This window comes from Sceloporus undulatus, chromosome 4, assembly GCF_019175285.1.
Source record: "Sceloporus undulatus isolate JIND9_A2432 ecotype Alabama chromosome 4, SceUnd_v1.1, whole genome shotgun sequence".
Lineage (NCBI taxonomy): Eukaryota > Metazoa > Chordata > Lepidosauria > Squamata > Phrynosomatidae > Sceloporus > Sceloporus undulatus.
Genome location: NC_056525.1, coordinates 218,657,006 through 218,679,552, shown reverse-complemented (window position 1 = coordinate 218,679,552; position 22,547 = coordinate 218,657,006). Strand labels below are relative to the sequence as shown.

At 41.0% G+C, this 22,547-nt stretch overlaps 1 protein-coding gene across 5 annotated transcripts in view; it reads right to left on the bottom strand.

The window, feature by feature from the left end:
- ESRP1 (epithelial splicing regulatory protein 1) overlaps nucleotides 1-22,547 on the bottom strand; it is a 51,992-nt gene that overhangs the window by 14,401 nt on the left and 15,044 nt on the right. For 3 of the 5 annotated variants that reach the window (XM_042465175.1, XM_042465177.1, XM_042465176.1), the window contains exons 5-9: nucleotides 18,315-18,413; nucleotides 16,695-16,749; nucleotides 14,682-14,792; nucleotides 11,780-12,045; nucleotides 7,295-7,596 (exon numbers count right to left, since the gene is read on the bottom strand). In XM_042465175.1, the coding sequence (XP_042321109.1) occupies nucleotides 7,295-7,596; nucleotides 11,780-12,045; nucleotides 14,682-14,792; nucleotides 16,695-16,749; nucleotides 18,315-18,413 (833 nt within the window). The remainder of the gene's footprint in view (nucleotides 1-7,294; nucleotides 7,597-11,779; nucleotides 12,046-14,681; nucleotides 14,793-16,694; nucleotides 16,750-18,314; nucleotides 18,414-22,547) is intronic. The other 2 variants (XM_042465178.1, XM_042465179.1) reach the window with 1 other exon arrangement.

Genomic DNA, 22,547 nt, shown 5'->3' with positions numbered 1-22,547 from the left:
TGGAAAGGAAGGTAGAGTAGTGAACTGCTTTTGTAATACTGCGAGAGAGGCTACCCATAACTTATTCTCCTTTATTTAAGGCCTCCACTGGCAGACACTTGAGAAAGAGTAGTGAACATCTCCCGCACACAGAGCCATGGGCCTAAATCCAGTTGCAAGTAGAAAAAGAAGAAGACTGCAGGTCAGATGGCTAGACTCAATTAAGGAGACTATGGGCCTGAATCTACAAGACATAAGCAGAGCAGTGGAAGATAGGGAAGCTTGGAAATATCTCATCCACAGTATTATCATGAGCCGAGGTCAACTCGAGGGCAGCTAACAACAACAACAACAAAATCTCAATTAAACCAATTAGGTCCTGGAAGGCCAGCAAACGGGGTCCTTGCTGTATACAGCCATTCCTCACCCTTCTACATGCTGCTGGAGCCCTGGTGGCGCAGTGGTTAAATGCCTGTACCAGAGCTACTCATTCACGAAGGTTGTGAGTTCAATACCAGTCAGGGGCTCAAGATCGACTCTGCCTTCCATCCTTCCAAGGTCACTAAAATGAGTACCCAGCTTGTCAGGGGCAATTAGCTTACACATTGTAAACTGCTTAGAGAGTGCTTAAGTACACTTATAAGCAGTATAAAAATGCACTTGCTGTTGCTATTGCTACTGCTGCCCTCTTCATAAGTAAGTAGATGTCAAGATTTTTACAAAGACTTTTCCCTGCTAGAACACATTTGGTGGCAAGAACGGTATTTGTCCATGCTAGACAGAGCTTCCTGTATCCTCTCAGTCCCTAAGTAGACAACTAGTGCTTGGCACAGGAAAAAAGATGAAAGGATCCCTAGCTCTACAGAGAGGGATCTCAAGGTTTACAGGGAAAGTTTGCCTTCTGAAAGGAATTTCCCACTTCCAAATTAGTTTCCAAATGTTAGTACTTCAGAATGCAGGCACAAGCTTTCCACCGGCAAGTGTTAGGTGTCAGGTTTACCATTTGACTTCTTCTAGTCTGGAGACTAGTGGGAAGGAACAGAGAACTTTATCGCATTGGCCCTGGAACAGGCCTGTAGCATCCCAAAACGGAACGTTCTGGGGATGGGAGGTGGCAGGGAATGCACAGCAAGAACGCTGCTGCTGCCGCCGAGCATCCCCATCCCATTGCAGATGCATCCCAGAGGGGGCGATTTTCGGGAACGTTTGAGAAGCATTCCCGGAAATCGCCCCGTGGGGAACTCAACCAGAACGGGATGGGGATGCTCGGCGGCAGCGGCAATATTCTCACTGTGCAATAAAATGCGTTCCCCGCCATCTCCCGTCCCCAGAATGTTCCGTTTTGGAATGCTACAGGACCATTCCAGGGCCAATGCGATAAAGTTCAGAGTTTATGGTACATCTTACAAAAATTACTTTTTTGGTTTATGACCCCTAGGATTCCACAGCCACCACGCAGTTGGTTATGCTGATTGAAGGATTCTTAATAGCTGTAACTCACAAAAACCTAATATTTCCAACTTCTGGCTAAGACGATACAGAGAACACAACACATCCCTTTAGGCAGAGAACATGGAGACATTGCTTTTTTAGACTATGCGAAGTCTGCAGCCAATATAGCTGCTGCCTATGATGGCTGGTGATTCTGGAAAGTTTAGTCCAAAAAGTTAACTACAGTGGGACCTTGCTATCTGTGGGCTTGCCATCCACTGATTTTAGCATCTGCAGATGGCAAACCCTGTTGTTCCAAATAGTGCCGCATGCACATGGCTGCATTAGTGGCTATGCACACATTGCACCAGCATTAGGGACAACGGGGCTTGAGGTCCTATTTTTTTCATATCGGTGTGCGTGTTGGGAACAGATTCCCCCACAGCTACGAAGGTCCAATTGTAGTAACGTTTTCTGATTTTTGGCTTAGAGACTGATCTCTTCAGGCACAGAGTTACTTTATTAGCCTATAAGAGTCTCCCAACCAGCATGGAATAATCTATTCCAAAACATTGTTGAGATAATCAAAAAAGAAGTGGGGGCTTCAGCAGTGGAAGAATCCAGTCTATAGCCTTGGAGGAAGGCAGGATAAAAAATACCCCACTAGAAAACAAATAAAATTAAATATTTTTGGAGACATTTTAGTTAAAAACTGGATTATGAAAGAAAATAGAACTGATCCTTATTTTGATTGGTATATCTAATTAACAAATAATGGACTTCAATAGCATAATCTGGAGATCATTTCACAGATGAAAATAAGGACAGAGTTATGGTACCTTTAACATAGATTTTGACTCTCCAGATGTTGTACTACACCTACTATTGTTTCCAGTGAGCATGACCAACATTCAGAGATGGTGGGAGTTCTCTGGTAGCATCTGCTGCATTCATTTTAAAGAGTTGCTTTCATATCATTTCTCTTACTAAGGACCAGTGTTCAACTCCACCACCCAGCAAATACTTATGTATTTGCTCAGGGAAATTTGGACAGCTAACAGCCACAAATCAAAGTAAAAGCAAATAGATCATAGATAAGTAAACAAATAGTAGGAAAACCCCACTATAAAACAATAAAAGAAAATATGTTGGCAAGTGTCTGTCTGCCTACCATACCTCCAAAATGGTGAAACTGAGATACCTGAACCTCGGTATAGTTACTAAGGGGATCCTGGGGTGTGCATTACATGGTTATTTTGATTTTAAAATGGATTGCTTTGTTTTTGTTAATTAAAGTTTGTTTGGAGCATGAAGTACTATCCTTAATCACTAAGCAGCAGATGTTCCTAACCATCAAAGGTGAAGCCTGAGGCAGACCTAAAATATTAAATTTACACAGGGCCTGTAAGATCTGCCACTATAGTATCCTTGTCAGATGACCATGCAGCCTCTATTTAAATATCTTTAGTAAGGGGACAGCCCAGCATCTTTTGAGGGATGTTATTCTACTCCCAAACAACTCTTACTGGTAGTATTTTCCACCTAGTATTGAGCTAAAAGGTTCTTTCACAAGCAATTTGCCCTTTTGGCTCTGTTCCTGCCTTTGGAGCACCAAAAAACAAATCTCTTTTGTCATCTTAATCATGTAGTCCTTTAGATGTTGTTTGACTGCAGCTCCCAGCATTCCTTACCACTGGCTATGCTGGCTGGGGACTGCTGGCATATGGTATCACTGGGGGGGCTGTCTGATTTCTACCCTGCCTTAATAGGTCCAAAAGAAGAGGGGAGGTAAAAGTGAAGTTGTGTGGTACCTTAATTAAGTCAAAGAACAAACACGAGTCTAGCATCAAGGTTGGTGCTGTTGGGCACTTACCAAGGCCTTTACTTTAGCAGGATTTGAGAGCAAGCCTTCACAATGGCTGCTCCCAGATGTTTGGGGAACAGTGATATTGCCCCCCCCAAGTTACCTGTGGGGTACAGCCCACATCCCCTGCACCCTGTAGTGATACCCCTGGTAACTAGTATCACAAGGGAACTTGAAGGGCTATAGCTGTTGTTACTGCTGCTGTTGTTATATTTATTTGTACACTGCTTTTTCCCAAAACTGGGATTCAAAGCAGCTTACAGTTTAAAAACACAGTACAATTAAATTTTTTACAAAAATGACAGTTTAAAAAGTACTACTACAATATTAAAACAGATAATTTGTTTAAAAATAGAATACATTTAAAGCACTTACAAACCATACACTTTAAAATAATGCAACACATCCCAGGTGCCCTCTCTCATGTCCCTACCAACCATGATTGTGATGGTGATGGCACTGAGAGAAGGGCCTCTCCTGAAGATCTCAGAGCCTGGGCCTATTCATACAGGGAAATACAATCTGCCAAATAGTTTGGACCTGAGCCATGTAGGGCTTTATAGGTCATAACTAGCATTTTGAAGTGTGCCCAGAAACAAACTGGCAACCAGTAGCTGTTTCAACAGGGGCACTGTGTGGTCTCTGTAACCTGCCCCAGTTAACAGTCTGGCTGCAGCTCTTTGGACCAGCTGAAGTTTCTGAACACTCTTCAAAGGCAGCCCCAAGTACAGCACATTACAGTAATCCAAATGGGATGTAACTAAGGGCCCATACAGATAGGCCAAAATAAAGCAGCTTCAGGTCACTTTGGAGGTATGCTGTTTAAATGATGCATGTGTCCTAAGAGTCTGAAAGCTGCACCAAAGGCACACTCCAGTCCTTAGGACTGGAGCGTGGCTTTAGGGTGGCTTCCAGACTCTTAGGGCACATGCATCATTTAAACAGCAAACCTTCAAAGTGACCCAAAGCAGCTTTAATTTGGCCTGTTTGTATGGAACCTAAGGCATGTACCATTGAGGCCAGATCCAGCATCTCATGGAACGAGCACAATTAGCATACATGCTTTAAATGTGCAAAAGCACTCCTGGTCACTGAAGAGACCTGGGCCTCCAGGTTCAAAACTGAGTCCAGGTGTAACCCCAAACTGTAAACCCCATTTAACACAGGCTGTATCTCTATTCCCTGACCTGCCTTCTGACTGACAAAGAGCATCTGTCTTGTCTGGATTAAATTTCAATTTGTTTGCCCTTATCCGGTCCATTACCGATGACAGATACTAGTTTAGGACCAGGATATCCTCCTTGGATTGAGGTAGAAAAGAATAGTAGAGTGTCATGTGTATATGATGGCACCGCACCCCAAAATTCTGTACGACCTCTCCCAGCATTTTCATGTATATGTTGAACAGCATAGGGGACAATAGAGAACCCCGAGGAACTCCACAGGCCAATGGCCAAGGGGTTGAACAAGTGTCAGCACAACCTTCTGGGTTCGCCCCTCCAGGAAGGATTGGAGCCACTGTAAAACAGTACCCCCAAGTCCCATACTATTGAAGGAGCCTGAAAGGATACCATGGTCAATGGTATCAAAAGCCACTGAGAGATCCAGTAGAACTAACAGGGACACACTCTTGCTGTCCAGTTCCCTGTGTAGGTAAGGTGACCAAGATTGTCTCTGTTCCATAACCAGGCATGAAACCAGATTGGAATGGATGTAGCTAATCCGTTTCATCCAGAAACCCCTGGAGTTGGGAAGCTACCACACATTCCAATATCTTGCCCAAAACCAGTATGTTGGGCACTGGCCCATAATTATCCATTATGGTGGGATTCAGGGATGGGTTTTTCAACAAAGGTCTCACAATTGCCTCCTTTAGGGAAGTTGTAGGGAGGCACTGACTATCCCTTTTATTTACTCTGCTAATCCCCCTCTGGCCTCTTTAATAAGCCAGGAAGGACAAGGGTCTAAGGCACATTTGGTGGCTCTCATCTCTCCAAGGATCCTATCCACATCATCAGGCTGTACAAACAGAAAATTTTTCATTAACATTGGACAAGCAGGGACCAAGGTTACATCCACAGCATCTAAGTCGAAGCAGATCTGAGTGACTTTATCTGCAAAGTGCCATGCAAATGCTTTAGAGTGGGCTGTCAAGTGATCTGTATTTTCTACTTGAGGGAGTATGTGCAAGAGATCCCTGACCATTCAGGAAAGCTCTGCAGGTGTAATGCTGGCAGCAAAAAACAATTTCTTTGCTGCCCGCACTGTCACAGAGTAGGCCTTCACATAAGCTCTAGCCTGTCTTTGGTCAAATTAGCTTAGAGTCTTCTACCAATGTTGCTCTAGTCTCCATCTCACTCCCTTAATCATCACCAACTCCCTGGTGAACCAGGGGGACTGGTTTGGCTCCACTCCATAACAGGGGATGCTTAGGAGCAATTGTTCCTCCAAATCAAGGTCACTATCACCCCATCCAACACACGAAAGAAGGTCCAGAGTGTGCCCAGCAGCATGAGTAGGGACAGACACCATTTGGGATAGACCCTTGATTTTCATGGAGGCCATGAAGTCCTGAGCAACTCCTGAAAGGGTAGCCTCAGCATGGATGTTGAAGTCTCCCAGCACTAGTAGTTGTGGGGACTTTGAGGGAAAATATACTCTTTATTTTGGGGGGAAAAACCATTTCACACTATGGAGCAAGGAGAAAGGGTAGTAATCACATTCACCTTGCCTTCTCCCTCTGAGTGACTGCACAGGCAAAAACCAGAGGAAGGAAGCAACAGGAGTGGAAAAGAAGTGGAACTACTTAAAGCTGAGAAAACCTTGTCTATTGCCTATCCAAAATGTATATCAACAAGTGCTGCACTTAGTATTAGGTAGAATGAGGTGGTCAAATCAGGCAGTATCATGATTTCAGTACAGTCCACCCTTGCTTTACGTGGGAGATCTGTTCCAGACTCCCCCGCGTAAAGCAAATACCACACATGCTCAAGCCCCATTTATCTGAATGGGGCTCGTGCACATTGTGGTGCGGGTGCACCACGGGCATACACCCCATTAGTCACAATGGGATACACTGCCCCTTGCGCCCCTTGCACTCCCGCGTGGCTTTCACCGTATGCTGAAAGCTGCGTATGATGTGGGCGCACTGTATCATGAAAAGACATGTCAAAGCCAGATTGACATTTAAATTCATTACTGGATATTTTATTATCAGGAAGGGGTGGGACCATTGCCTCAGTGATCGAAGTAACATGATGGCATTGGTATTATGCAGCCGGACTTAAAGGTAAGGCACATACAGTTGGCCCTTCTTATACACGGATTTTTTTATACATGGATTCAAGCATATACTGTACAGTTTGAAAATGTTCCAAAAAAGTATAAATTTCAAATATCAAACCTTGATATTTCCATTTTTTTAAAGGACACCATTTTGTTATGTCATTATATTTAATGATACTTGAGCATACACAGATTTTGTTATACACGGGGGATCTTGGAACCAAACCCCAGCATATAACAAGGGTCCACTGTATAACTGGTTGCTTTGCCTCAAAGAGCAAAATGTCTCGGGCTGCCCCAGACCTGACTCTGATCCACCTGTCACCCATTTGCCCCATACAACTTCACATGTTAGTTTAGTTTCATAACAGACAGAACTCAGCAGGATTAGACCAAAGGCCTATCTACTCTACCCTCTTGTCCTACAGAGGTGAAGCAAATGCCTCTGGGAAACCCACAAACAGGACTTGATGCAACTGCTTCCTGCTTGCATCCCCTAACAACTCATATTTAAAGACATTGTCTCTAATATAGTCACAATGGCTCTTGGCCACTGATAAGACTTATCCTCCATGAATTTATAAAATCCCTCTTTAAAGCCATCCAACTTGGTATTTATCACTATTATGCTAGCAAATTTCATAGTCTGACTATGTAGCGTGTGAAGCCATGTTTTCTTTCACCCATCCTTCCTTAGCACCACTCACCATGAGATTAGTAAACAAGGGGACTTACCTGCTGGACCTCAGCTGCTGTACTCCTGAAGAGTTCTATGTACCTTTTACCCAAAAGGTCCTTGTGTTTCTTTAATGCATTCTGTGCATATTCCTCACAAGCAAAGAGCACAAACGCATCCCCTGTTGGCCTATTGTCAGGATAGGTCACAAAAAGTATTCCTTCTTTTCCACCTGTCACTGGACAGTGTTGACCAAAAAATGCTAACACCTCTTCTGTTGTTACATTGAATGGGAGACCCCTCATGCGAACAATCACTTGGTTCTCTTTAGACAGGAACTGAGCCACTTCATTGGATGTGCCTTTTGAAGACAAACCAGAAAAATCAGAAGATGAGATAAGCTGTTCCTCTCATAGGGTTATGAAGAAGAAAGGGTGTGTCTAAGAACAAGAGGTCATTCCAGATGGATGATACATAGCACTACCATAGAATGATAGAGTTGGAAGAGACCACAAGGGCCATCCACTCCAACCCCTTGCCATACAGGAATACACAATCAAAGCACTCTAGATAGATGGCCATCCAGCTTCTGCCATAAAAACTCCAAAGGAGGAGGCTCCCCCAAGGCAGCGTATTCCATTGTCAAACAACTCTTACTGTCAGGAAGTTCTTTCTCATGTTTAGGTGGAATTTTTTCTTCCTGTAGTTTGAATCCATTGGACCATGTCCTAGTCACTGGAGTAGCAAAAAACAAGCTTGCTCCATCAATATGTAAACGTAAATATAAAATTAAAGGTTTCCCCTTTGACAAGGTTGTCAAGTCATGTCTGACTGTAGGGGGTGGTGCTCATCTCCATTACTAAGCTAAAGAGCTAGTGTTGTCAAAGACGACTCTGTGGTTATGTGGCCAGCATGACTGCATGGAATGCTGTTACCTTCCCACTGAAGAGGTACCTATTTATCTACTTGCACTTTTACATGCTTTTGAACTGCTAGGTTAACAGAAGATGGGACTAGTGATGGGAGCCCACTCCATCACACAGCACTTAGGCCTTGAACTGCCGACCTTGCAGTCATCAGAGTCAGTATCTTAACCACTGAGCCACTGCGTCCCTCAATATGACATCCCTTCAAAGACTTAAACAAGACTATCATGTCTCTTTTTAACTTTCTCTTATGCAAGCTAAACATACCCAGCTCCCTAAGATATTCCTCACGGGCCATAGTTTTCAGACCTTTCACCATTTGAGTCACCCTTTCTGGACACAGTCCAACTTGTCAATATCCCTCTTGAATTGTGGTGTCCAGAACTGGACATAGTATTCCAGGTGAAGACTGACCAAAGTAGAATAGAGTGGTACTATTATTTCCCTCATTCTAGACACTAAATATCAGTTAGAAGACTTGTGTTTTCTCTTCCTTATTGGATATTTTGTTGGATAAAACAAGATGAATGCACTAGGAAAATACAGGAGGGTTATGAAAAGAATTATTTATATATTTTTATTTATTGAAACATTTGTTTATTGCCTCTCAGGCCACTAGGGCAATGCAAAACAGATAAAAACATTCTTTAAAAAACATATTTTAAAAACTAGTTTTAAAACCTGACACAATTAAAGCAGACCAAGGGCTAGCCTTGACTTTAAGGACCAAAGACCAAGCAAAACAGTGTGGTCTTGGCTTTCAGGCCAGAAGCTCAAAAGGGAAGGAGCCCATCTGACGTCCCTTGGAAGGAAGCTCCACAACCAAGGGGCCACTATTGAAAAAGCCCCTCACCAATCTAACCTCTTAGGGTAATGGGACACAAGACAAGATCTCAAATTCTAAGCAAATTCATACTGGAAGAAAGAGTCCTTCAGATATTCATGCCTGAATAATGTAAGGCTTTGTAAATTAAAAGCAGCATCTTGAGTTGAGCTCAGAAGCAAATCAGAGACCAGTGCAGTTGACAGAATAGTGATATGTGATCTCTAAAGTATTCACTACAGTCTGGCCACAGCATTTTGCACTAGCTGAAGGTGCTGAATACTTTAAAGGGCAGCTTCATATACAGTGCATTACAGCAGACTAATCAGAAGTAATTATGTCATGAATCACTGTGGCCAAACCAGCCCCTGCTTAGAAAGGAGCACAACTGAGACATCAGGGAAAGGTGGGCAAAGGCATTATCTGACACACTCCAAATTCTGTGAATGGTGCAAGATATTTAATGCGAAAATGGGGATGGCATTTCATTTTTTATACATTTTACTGACATTTGCTGAATTCTTCCTATTTGGGAAAGAATTTGAAGTTTCATTTCATTTTTGTGATCTGCTTTTATATTTGATGTTTTTAATTTGTCTTTTCTCTTCTACATGGTAATTTTATCTATTCCTCTATTTAATTGTTATTATCTTAGAGTGTACGCCTTGGGCAGGCTTTTATATACACCTTAATTTTACCGACTTTGTACAGCGCTGTGTATAATTACAGCGCTCTAGAAATAAAGTTTAATAATAATAATAATTTAAAAAAAAGAAGAAGATGGGAGAAACTGAAACTGACAGCTTCATCCATCCAATTCCTGAGATATGAGTGCTTCTGTCTAAAATTCTGGATTTTAATGCCTGCCTGTTAGTGCCACCAGTTTATTCTGAGAGGTTCCTCATCTTTAACATTTACAGTACAGTATAAAGAGAGAAGCAACAGCATGGACTTCTTCATGCTGGGAACAGCTCTTAACTACTGAATTTGCATGTTGAAGGAGCAAAATGTAATTTCAGATAACATTTGAAGGATTTACCACAAAAAAAAATTAAAAATGCATACATTTCTAATATTTGGGATGGAGGAAGAAAGGGAAATGGACAGATTTTCCCATCCCAGTTATAAAAAACTTTTTCTACAAGATCTTCCAATATATGAATCCTCTTCCTGTGTGGTCTTTGATATATTTCAGACCAACAGAAAACTGAAGCATCTTTACTTCTCTGTAAGAGCCAGAAATAATACCACAAGGGACACACCCCAACAAGTTTGGCAATGCAATTCCTTCAGTTCTTTTTGAGGTCCACCCTCACCTGAGGCAATGCGTAGGCTTGATTTAGTGTCTGAGTTCTCAAATCAAAAATGTATTTACGTAGTCCCATCAGCACCTCTGGTACATTCCAGAGCAGAAAGAAAAGGTTCAAACCCCATTTTATAATGTATCTTAATTACCATCCTTCCTAGGTATATAGATTAAGACAACTATTTAACATTCAGAAAGGATTTATCTCAACAGTCTGTGTGTTGTGCATGTGTGCATGTGTTGGGGGAGAACCTGGCTTTTTTAAAGAACTCCAAGAGACTACACATAGGTGAGGGTTTTAGTTTAACTCATTTTTATTGGAATTTTCAATAATCCACACTTAGAATGTGAAGAAACTGGGAACAAACAGTGGAATGTGAGAAAAGCTGAAATTGTCAGATTGCTCATGTCAGCCCAGGGCTTGAGTGTTTAACACTAAGAAGTCTGGGTTGGAATTGCTCTGCACGCAACCATTTTAGGGTTTGCAACCTCTTTTTTCAGAGGCTCCTCATTTTCCAAGTGGCAGGCAAGTACAGTCTGGACCTCTCCGTGCTAGAAATGGATATACCTGTTTGATATGGCCACTGTTGATAGGTAAACATTTTATTTTGGTTTCTTTATGAAAAATGTACCAAAATTAGCAGATATATTTGTAGTGGAAAGAACTTAAGCCAAAAAATTAAATGTGTCAGAAAGCAAAACAAGGAGGGAGACTCCACTACTCTCCGAGGGAGTTCCACTGTCGAACAGCCCTTACTGTCAGGAAATTCCTCCTAATGTTGAGCTGGAATCTCTTTTCCTGAAGTTTGCATCCATTGTTCCGTGTTCTGTTCTCTGGAGCAGCAGAAAACAAGCTTGCTCCCTCCTCAATATGACATCCCTTCAAGTATTTAAACAAGGCTATCATATCACCTTTTAACCTTCTCTTCTCCAGACTAAACATCCCCAGCTCCCTAAGGTGTTTCTCATAGGGCATGGTTTCAAGACCCTTCACCATTTTAGTCTCCCTCCTTTGGACATGCTCTAGTTTCTTAATGTCCTTCTTGAATTGTGGTGCCCAGAGCTGGACACAGTATTCCAGGTGGGGCCTGACCAAATCAGAATAGAGTGGCACTATTACTTCCCTTGATCTAAACACTATACTTCTATTGATGCAGCCTAAAATCACATTGGCCTTTTTAGCTGCTGCATCACACTGTTGACTCATGTCGTACGCGCAATTTTGCAACATTGGACATAGGCTAGAATGGGCAGCTGCCAGGATTGGGGCATATGCAAGACCTCAAGAGCGACCCCCAAAACCCCGCCATGCTCACCCCTCACTGTACCCATTCATCTTTGGAAGTTATCAGACTTTTAAAAAATCCCAACAATATTTTAAAACTAAAAATACCTCCACATCCCCTAGGAGATTTGGGGGAAGGCTTGTCTGCCATTTACTTTTAACCATTCATATCTTTAAAATGGATTACAATGAGAGAAAGATTACCTCCAGCAATTTTCAAGAAGTCTTCTCCAGTTGCTTTGTACACCTGAAAAAGAGGGAGGTAGGAGTTATTACACCGAAACAAAACTTTCCACTGTTTCATCCGAATACAAATTCCAGAGCTTGAGCAACGTACCTCAATGTACCGGTTCCCCATGTGATGCTTGTGTCTTTGCAATGCTAGGTCCCTGTGTTCTTCACTTACAAACCTGACAAGAGCTTCTCCATTCCTCCTGCCTTGGGCATTAAGACAAAGTGCAGCCCCTCCCCTAAAGCAAACAGAAGCAGAGATAAGTTACAGAAGCACACTTACTTTCCCACAAAATCTGCACTTAAATGAATAAAAGGAAACACCCTTGGCTACTGCTCAGCGCCATCACACCCTTCTTTCAAAAACAGGAATAGTTGATTCTCTCATGAGAACTTCAGCAGCAAAGCATTTCTCTTGTGTACACACTAATTCTATTAAATACATTGAAACAAACAGATATTTTATATTTCTGTAAACTGAATTAACAGCAACGCAGAAGGAGAAGGTTGAGAAAGGCCCTCTGCCTTAACCTATTTGTATTTTTCAAACAGAAGGATGGAGCTATTGACTCTTGAACCATCTGTATTGCCTCTTTACAGTTGCTTCTACTAGAATGGAGGGATGGAAATAATATTTGAAAATATTTTTAAAGGTTGAAAAATTGGTTTTTCAGCTATTGGGAAATGTGCTTAAGGAGAATTCTAGATGTGTGAGAATCTTTACATTTTAGGACATTCGGAACAAAAAATACATGTGTTTTTTCAGCAAAGAAAATGCTGGTTTCTGTTGCTGCAGTTTTCTGAAAATTAGCCATTTTCTGAAAACAGCATTTCCTGAGTAGAAAGTTACTTGTATTTGTAGGAAACAGCATTCTTGCACTGAAAATACTTGCTTTCCATGCCAAAATTGCTATTTTATGTGCAAAAACACTGTACACATTTTTATAGAGAATTAATCCCAAACTGTGAATTGTCTTTGAAAACTGCACAGATTTTGATGCCTTTTTCATGGCAAGTAGAAAAATGATAAAATTATTCATTCTTGCCAGTAAGAATGAAATTTACACAAGAATGTTTAAAATGGCTCATGATTCTTTTAAGTTTAGTAACTTATTAGAAGCTATTCATTAAAAGATGTGCAGCTTAAGAGAAGTTAGAAGAACATGGATTACTTCTGTCCTTCAACATACTTTTTGTGCAAGGTTTACATCCGTCCTTCAGAAAGGAAGAGTATACACATCCCTTACCGTTCACGTACTTGGGATCTGTGGTTTTGGTCCTTCGTGGATGGCAAGCGGGGAGGAACAAAATGGGAGTGTGCCCCCGGGAGCACACCCCATTATAACCAATGGGGCTTGAATATTTGTGATATTTCTGATTCACGGGGATGGGTCTGGAACTGATCCCTCATGAATCAGGAGGGACAAGTGTATACCCAAATCTGTTTCCCCCTCTTCCCATAAAAGCAGGAAATCCCCAATGAAGTTCTGTGCTACTCCTTCCATTGTTTTCCTTTCATTCTTAGTAAGCCCACAGTATCACTGCATTGGATATTGGTGTGCCACAAAGTTATTCCCTAGAAATATTATGGATTTGTCCTTCAATCAAGTGCATCATTTTCATAGTTTGTGTGGGTTTTTTGGGCTATGTGGCCATGTTCCAGAAAAGTTTCTTCCTGACGTTTTGCCAGCATCATTTTCACTATTACTGTTCAGCTATTCTGATTCTGAGGATTTGTCTCTGTGTTTCCAATAACAGAAGCAGATTTCATGTCTGTTCAACATTTCATAGTTGTAACTGCTCTTTACTTTATTTACCGTGTGAACAAAAAGCGAGTTAACACTCATTATTTGAAGCAGAAATGATCCCTTTATAGCCTCTTTGTTGCCTTAAAATTGTATTTTGCCTAGTTGTGTGTGCATGTTGAAAAATAAACCCTCTTCCACTGCTTTTCCTTTTGAAGCCACCTGGAAAGCTAATGTTGAGTCTTTATTTTAATGTATTACTTATTTTATTTACATCCCGCTTTCTTCCCAAATAGGATTCAAAGGAGCTAATAGTATAAATTAAAACAAAGCAGTTAAAACAATATGAAGTACAAAAGTTTTTTTTTAAAAAGAATTAAACATTATAAAAGTTAAAACACTATTTTTAAAACATTAAAATTTAAAACAATTAAAACACTTAAAACACAATGCATATCAAAACAGGCACACCTAGATACGCATCACTCCACCCTGATCTTGTTTATAAACTGTTTATAAATTGAATATTATAAACTGAATGAATGCACTGTCCAACTCACCACTGGCGATCTCATATCATTTGTTTTGGGGAGACATGCACTGACAGAGGGAACACAACCTTTTCCTGTGTCTGGAAGAGACAGTGGAAAAGCTACATTCTTAGACTACAACTCCCTGAATGTGCCAGGCAGCATGACTACTGGTCATACTGGCTGGGGCAATTGGGGCATTGTAATAATGTTTCCAAGGTTTGGGGTAGAAATGTGAGGATTTCCCTGATGTCACACTGACTTTAAAACCACGAAAGAACTGTAAGGCCTTCCCTGTTGGAGACACCTGGAGTGCCATGCTGTTCCTGTGTGGTGCTGGGGTTTATTAGAATGGGAACAAACTGCCACCCCCAGCCTCTTCTCAAGTGGCAGATAGAGAATAAATAGGTCAGGGACTTAGCTGCCACCTTGTTGATGCCCCTACCCCAGATCCATATGCTGTTATGTTCAGCATAACATCAGCAGGCACTACCCTCTCCAAAGGCTTGAGGAGAAACAAGGGCAGTCAATAAAATGACCCAGGGAAATGCTTTGAGAATATGGTTGAAGGTTAAAAAACATGTCTCAGACAAAACTAACTTGGCAATATTCAGGCCTTTGAAGAACCTTGCAACGTCCTGATCTGATGACTGCCATGGTAAGCCTCTTGCCCGGATTACAGTGTTATCATCTACTAGTTCCATCTTGCTGCTGCAGATCAAAAGCAGAGAGATATTACCATATTTTTCACGAACTCAAATCCACAAAGTTCTTTTTAAACAATTTGCAAACAATTAAAAGGAGGACTTTAAACATTTCTACCAGTTTTGGGCTCGGACATGGTGTAAACTTTGCTTCTTCTGGAACTTACATATTTTTGCCAGTCGACTTCTGGTCCTTAGGTATGCCAGAATTCGCTTCCTCTACACTCTTACATTTTCTTTCAAACTAAGGTTGTGTTTTTCCTTGGTCATTCTGGGGTCATTTTCCCCATTCCTTCATCTCAAAATGAGCTCTCAGTTCTTTGCCATTCACTGTCAAAACACTGTACTTAGAACCTGAATTCTATGTTGTGCTTCCTCTGCAGAAATATTGCTCCAATTATATAGACAGAAACATTGATGCAAGGGATGTCATTACTGCTAGCCTGGGGGAAAAATCATATGACACTTGCTACTGTCATCATCTGCAATGCTTCTTCCCTACTTGTTTTCCCCATTACTTCTTCTAGATTATATGTTTCTTAGAGGCAGAAACATGTATGCATTCTTACTAAGATGCCATCCATTCTGATAGTAGTTACTAATAATTTTTCTTCTGGGTGGATATAGAATGGATACACATCAGGATGTATAATCTCCTCATCCCGGTGCTTTCTATATGTGTTGGACTAGACCACTTAGCACTCTCAGGGCATATTATTGTGTATTCCTGCATGGCAGGGGGTTGGACTGGATGGCTCTTGTGGTCTCTTCCAACTCTGTGCTATATTCTGAGGTGATGGAATTTGTAGTCCAAAAATCAGCACTCAGCTCCTTAGCCAGGCACTATCTTCCAGACTAACCAAGTTTTGGGACAGGGTCTTTGGAAAGATGAAATGGGGGGAGCGGGATGATGAATGCCACCTTGAGCTCCTTGGACAGATGATGAGGTATAAATATAATAATGTTGGATCAGAGAAATGGTCTGACTGCTGTTGTTTTGTTCACCATCAAATCAACTTCAATTTATAGTGAGAAACTTCCAAGTATAAATGAGAAACCTCCAAGACCTCATCAACTGACTTGCTCATGTCTTCCCAACTCATGGCTATGGCTTCCTTGATTGAATCAATCCACCTGTAGATGTCCCACTAGTAGGGCAATATTTATCTGTGCTGTTTAGCTGTCTAAAGTATTGTTTCTGCACTTTTATCTTGTGGACACTGATATGCATATATTTATCTTCTTCTGTAACAAATGCCATCTGTATATCTTGTGGCAATCAGTTTCAAAGGGTAATTCAAGTGTTCATCTGGGAGTGGTGAGCACATGTCATCATTAACAGATGAAGGGCAGCCTGTAAAACATTTCTCTCTATCTTCATGAGGCTTAGTCAGATCAACTCAAAGTATTTGGGGTCTCAAGAAAGAATTCACAACATGAAGAAAATTGAAGAAGAGAGAATGACAGACAAGATGATTCATTATTCATTCCCTACATAAGGGTTTATATTCATGCAGACTTACATGAACTCCAATTCCCACCATTCTTCACTACTAGTTATGCCCACTATGGCTTCTGGGACTTGCAGTGCAACACCCTCTGGAGGGCCACATGATTCTCACCCCTGTTCTAGTGGAGTCCCTGGCCCTCCAGATATGTTAGTCTCCAAATCCCACCAGCTCCAGCCAACATGGCCAATGGTAAGTGGTTGTGAGAGTTGTAGTCCAAAACATCTGGAGGATCAAAGGTATCTTCAGTCATAAGGAAACTTAATAGCTGGATCCAGGTATGAACAAACCCTAATGAGGTCTACCAGCAAGTACACACAATTTGCAGGTTTTATCCAGAAGGTTGGATACAGTGTTAAAATAAATTATGGGTTGTGATTGTTGTTTTTAAAAGAACTTACCAGGTTCCACTTTCAAATTTGTAGTTCACCCTTTCTGGATCTGAAAACCTGTGATCTACAAAACACAGCATCAAATTAGCCCTGCTTTTAGCAACATGTCTAAACAGGAAGATAAAACATGTGTCACAGAGGAAAAAAAAAGTAAAGTATAACAATGTTTTCAAAACATGGTGATCTGATGGGAGCTCGTGGACCCTTCTTCTTTCCTGCCACCACATACAAGATGCTTTCCCTCTGTTAACCTTATTTTTGTGTGCTATACACTTCCACTATAATAGCTGGTCTTATACCTGCTTTTTCAAACAAATGCATTTTTAGAAAACCAAAGTCAGTTAAATGCTTTGCATGTTGCTGTTGTTTTTAAAGTCCCAGATTCCATCTCTAGATTGGCAAATGCCCTGTAACTCTTCAGTGCTTCTGCCATGAATGACAGAGCTGCTGGCACCGTTCATTGTACGTATAACTCAGTTATATGGATGAAAAATCTGACAAAGCAGCATGTACAATTACAGTTCTGAGCCATCCTTACCATCAGCTAAAATGAGGCAACTATTACAAGGCAGCAAATGCTGGGGGTGGACTGCAACTGACACCTGACAATTTCTCCTAAGCTTTCTTTGCATTCCCTTAGAAGACTGTTGGAAGCCTTCCTAAGCATCCTTTACATTTCTTGGAAGACTCTTGAAGACTGAGCTTTCTTTGTGTTCTGCACCCTTTAAACAAGCCTACAACACCCAGTGCAAAGGTGCAGTCCTGTTCATACACACTGAAGCAAAATCACTTGCAGATGGAGTTTAAGGAGTGTGGGCAATCCTGTTTTTGCTTCAAATATATTTATTAAAAATATTTCTATCCTCCTCTCTTTCTAAGATACAAATGATTTTAAATAGGCACTTCAATGATTAAACACTTTAACAAGTTAAATGAAGAGAGACCAAAACAGATTACAATAGCTTAACATGATTTAAAACCATGTGCTGCTGCTGTGTGTGCCTACAAGTCATTTCCTATCATGGAGTTTTCTTGGTAGGTTTCTTTAGATGCGGTTTGCCATTGCCACCCTCTGAGGCTGAGAGTGTGCGACTTGCCCAAGGTCACCTAATGGGTTTTCATGGCCAAGCTGGGATTCAAAGCTTGTCCTCCAAAGTTGCAGTCCAACACTCAAACCACTACACCATGCTGGATCTCACTAAAATCGTGTACATGTCAGGATTTGTGCAAAACAAATTAGACCTTGCAAAAGGATTTAGTAAATGGTTTTCAACTGGTACTGGAATACAGCCATGTTGGTGCCAGCTGGGCCTCTACAGGAACATATTCCATAGCTAGAATGCCACAGCAGATCTTGGGCTGCCCATATCACCATGACCTTTTTATCCAGTTTGTTTTTAAATGTATATCCCAACTTCTATGTCTCTAGTTAAAAACTTGATGTTAAAGCAGAACTGGCATAGTAGTCTTTACTATCTGGACAGACCACGAAGTATCAAAGAAGAAACTTAGGACACACCTGTACATACTGTAAACCAAGAAAGAAAAAAGTGGGAGAGAGAGAGAAAATAAACATTAATGTCTTGACTTAAATACTCCCATTATCCCAGAAATATACTTCTTGCTTACTGTAAGGTTCTGAAATTAATGTTAAAATGATGTTTCCCATGTCTTCCACTTGAGATATTCCATGACGCTGCACTGAACTGTTCTTGTCAAGATTCAGATCTGAGCATTAGTGTTAAGTCAAAGAAACTTAAATATTTTAAACACACTTTAAAAATCAAATGTATGTTTCAGGAATGATATGTAATTCTGTTTTAATTTACAAGCCCATCTCATATTTCCAAATCATTATTATTTATTAATAATTTATTATTATTATTAACCTTTATTTATAAAGCGCCGTAAATTTACACAGCGCTGTACATACAATCTTTTTAATTGGACGGTTCCCTGTCCTCAGGCTTACAATCTAAAAAGACACGACACAAAGGGAGTGGTGGTGGGGAAGGGGCCTCTCTAGTAGGATAATACATATAAAATACATAGCAATACAGGAAATGATTCAATAAAACAGACAACAAAAGAACATCAAATAGCAAGTGACAATTATGCAATGCCTGGGAACGTTGCCCTGAACAGGATGGTCTTCAACTCCGTTTTGAAGCTGGTTAAAGAAATGATGGCTCTTGCTTGTGGGGGAAGAAGGTTCCAGGAGTGAGGGGCAGTGAGTGAAAAGGGGCGAATCTGAGATGGGGCAGAGGAAATCCTGGGCTGGGACAGCAGACCTTGACTACCAGAACGGAGGGCCCTAGTGGGAAGGTAAGGAGAAATAAGGTCTGATAAGTAAGGAGGGGCCAGCCCATGGAGGGCTTTAAATGTCGACAGCAGGAGCTTATACTGAATGCAGAAAGGGAGGGGGAGCCAGTGAAGGGATGCCAACACAGGAGAGATGTGGTCAGAGCGGTGGGTGGAAGTGATAATGCATGCAGCTGAACGCTGAACAGAGATTAAAGGACGGAGGTGAGAAAGAGGAAGCCCAGCCAGGAGGACGTTACAGTAATCAAGTCGCGAGACCACTAAGGCATGAACCAGGATCTTGGCAGTAGAGGCAGAGAGAAATGGTCAGATTTCATCATCACATCCACCCCCACACCATTAAAAGAAGAACCAGAAACAGGCTTGGATGCCATGCAGCAAGGATGAGGAATATGAGTTTTCTAGAATACATCTCCATCGTAACTCACTACTGGCCAAGCTGGCTAATGACTGAGGAGTCCAGCAACACACATTCCCCATTCCTGCTATCTGGGCTATTGGCCAGTGCCTTATTTACTGACTAGAACAGGGGTAGGCAACCTGCGGCCCGCGGGCCAGATGCGGCCCAGCAAGGCCTTGGGACTGACCCCAGCCCGGTCCTGCCGCCGATTGCCGCCGGAGCCTTTGGCCTCTCGTGTGAGGGCGTGGGGTCTTTGGCCTATCAGGAGGAGGTGGGCAAGGGGGGGCAAGCGGTGGGCAAGGGGGGCAATTGTCTATAGAAGCCTCTGAAACATGCATTTATATTAACATTTTTTAAAAAATCAGCAAATTTTTTTTGCATGTTCCTCCATTTTTTTAAAAGTGTCCTCCATTTAAAATTTTGCCTCCATTTGTCCGGTTTATTTATTATTATATTTTTTAAAAATTAATTATTTATTTTTTGCTTTGCGGCCCCCCCAGTTGTCTGAGGGACAGCAACCCGGTCCCCAGCTCAAAAAGGTTGCCTACCCCTGGACTAGACCATGATTGGAGAAGGGGGTAAATACTTCTTTGCTGATTCTGCCTCCTTGAACAACTCTCCTACACAGGGTTCCCCCAAACATGGAGAGCAGACTGAGAAACAGGGAGAAAAAGAGCTCTCAGGAAAATGGGTTGAAGACAGTGCCTGCTAGTGAGATCATTCCATAAGCATAAAAAAAATCAGAGGTTGTTTTAATCAGTAGAGTTAACATGGCTTTTAGAAAAGCATAAAAATATTAGCAATATTGATCAAGTCTCTCTCTGTGTCACTCACACACATTATTTCTGGGGTTATTCCTCAGCTTGTACCCAACTTGTTGAGGACAATTACACTTTGTAATCTGCTTAGGGAGTGCTTAAGTGCACTGATAAGTGGTATAGAAATGTACTTGCTATTGCTATTTTCAGTACATAGTGTACAGACAATAATTTTAATATGCTAACTTATACATAGACATTAAAATAAAATAAATCTGTCGTGTTTTTGCATGTCTTGCCATATATTAATATAACATATGCAAAACAAGCTTTTAAAAATTCTTATGTAGTGTTGATGGCATCTGAATTTGTTGTTGTTGCATGTGTCTTCAAGTCATTTCAGACTTATGGCAAGCTTATTACAGAGTTTTCTTGTGAGAATTTGTTCCTCCTCTGAATCTGTGCGACTTGTCCAAGATTACCCAGTGAGTTTCCATGGCTGAGTGGGGAAGTCAAACCCTGATATCCAGAGCTGCAGTCCAATGTTCAAACCACTATACTAGACTGGCTCACTGGCTGAATACATATATTTCAATATGTAATTTTTAAAAAAGGATTGTTTCTTTTTCTACAGATATATATTTAAACAAGTGATTGACAATAATATCCTATCAATACCATCTGGCGTATGAATGACAGAATTACTGTCTGCACACAACATTCTGTTCCGTTCCCTTTGCTATTCCCAAACAGATTGGTAGGACTCTGTAGCTGAACTTCCTCAGAAATTGTAAGAGATGTACTAAATTATCAAGCAGTAAGAAATATTAAGACAGCAATTGTTGTGTTTTCCCAGGAATAATAAAAGCTGGCTGCAATCTATTCTATGCACACTTATTAAGGAGTAAGCACCAATGAATATATGGAGGGCAATTATAAATACACATGTACTTGACAGAGTCCTCATATTTCAAGATCTTTCAGTGATAATGGATAGGAAAAATAATCTTCCCTTCCTCTTTACCAGTAAACAAAAATTAGTAACAACCTACTTGCGAAGTTTAGCCCCCCACCCCAGTCTTAAAAACAGGTCTAGGTTTCAGCAAAAATACAGGCTTTTTTTTTAAAAAAAACATTATCATTGGATCTTGTGAAAATCTAGACATGCCTGATGCAGTCTTGCTTCATGATGTGTAAAATGCTAGTTCATCTTTCCCATTTTCTTTAGCCACTCTAGGAAAACTTTCTAATACGTCTGCACAATTTTACACCATCACCAAATATGTAAGGAGCTTACTTTGTTGTCCTGCATCCTAGTTTTCCCAAAGGTCCATACCATGGATTTCTGCTTAATGTGAAAATAAGGTCACAGATACTATTTTTTATGAACACAAAGGTCAAAATACTAAAGTCAGCTGAGTAACACCAGGTGTTTTAACTCCAAATATGCTCAATATTGGCTGTCTAATGATTTCTGCATGCCTGATTGTTAGAGGACAGGCGAATGTATCCTCTGAAGGTACATAATTTATTAGTAGCCAGGCAAGTTTGATTCACTCCACCTTTGAGGCATTTGCTGCCATGAACTGGCTGAGCAAGCTTTGCAAGTGTAGAGCAGCAGTGATGTAGGCTGGGCAAGTAAAGCAGACAGATCCTAAAGAAGCCAAAGTATTTACAGATAAGTTAAAACACACACACACACACACCACAGATCCCTAGTTCTTTTTTTTGGCAAATAGCATTCTAAGGTCAAAGTAATCTCACAAATCAACTAAATATTTATACCTATGCTATATACAGCAAAGTGTAATGTGTATAACTGGCTAGGCAGTAATGTTCCAGGAGGGATGCAAGAGTTTTTGTAGATCAAGTAAATATAAATTATCAGTATGATACTACAGCACAAAAGGCCATATCACCTTACGTTTAAATAGAAATGATTCTACCCAGGCTTCAGAAGTGGCACATTACTACTCCACATCAGTTGCAATCCTAAATTCAGGTCTATGCATTAGAGCTGGACAGAGATGAAGAGAACATAAGTGTCAGGTAATATAGATAAGACTTATGAAACAAGAATGTTATTTTAAATGAATTGTCATAAATAATATGCAATACTTGGATCACATTATTAAAGTACATCAGGTTAAAAGCTGGGATTTAATGTGAAATGACAGCAGCACTCTAAAAATAAGGCATTTTCTACTTTCTGCCCAAAATAATGACACAAGGGCTAACATGTACAGCAGTAGTCAGCAAACCAAGTTACACTGTGGAGCACCAGATTCTCCATGCTACATGTAGATGTTTAACTGTCATCTTCTTTTTGCTTTCAATGAAAAATAGCCTACACCCAACAATGGAAGAACAAGAAGGAAAGAT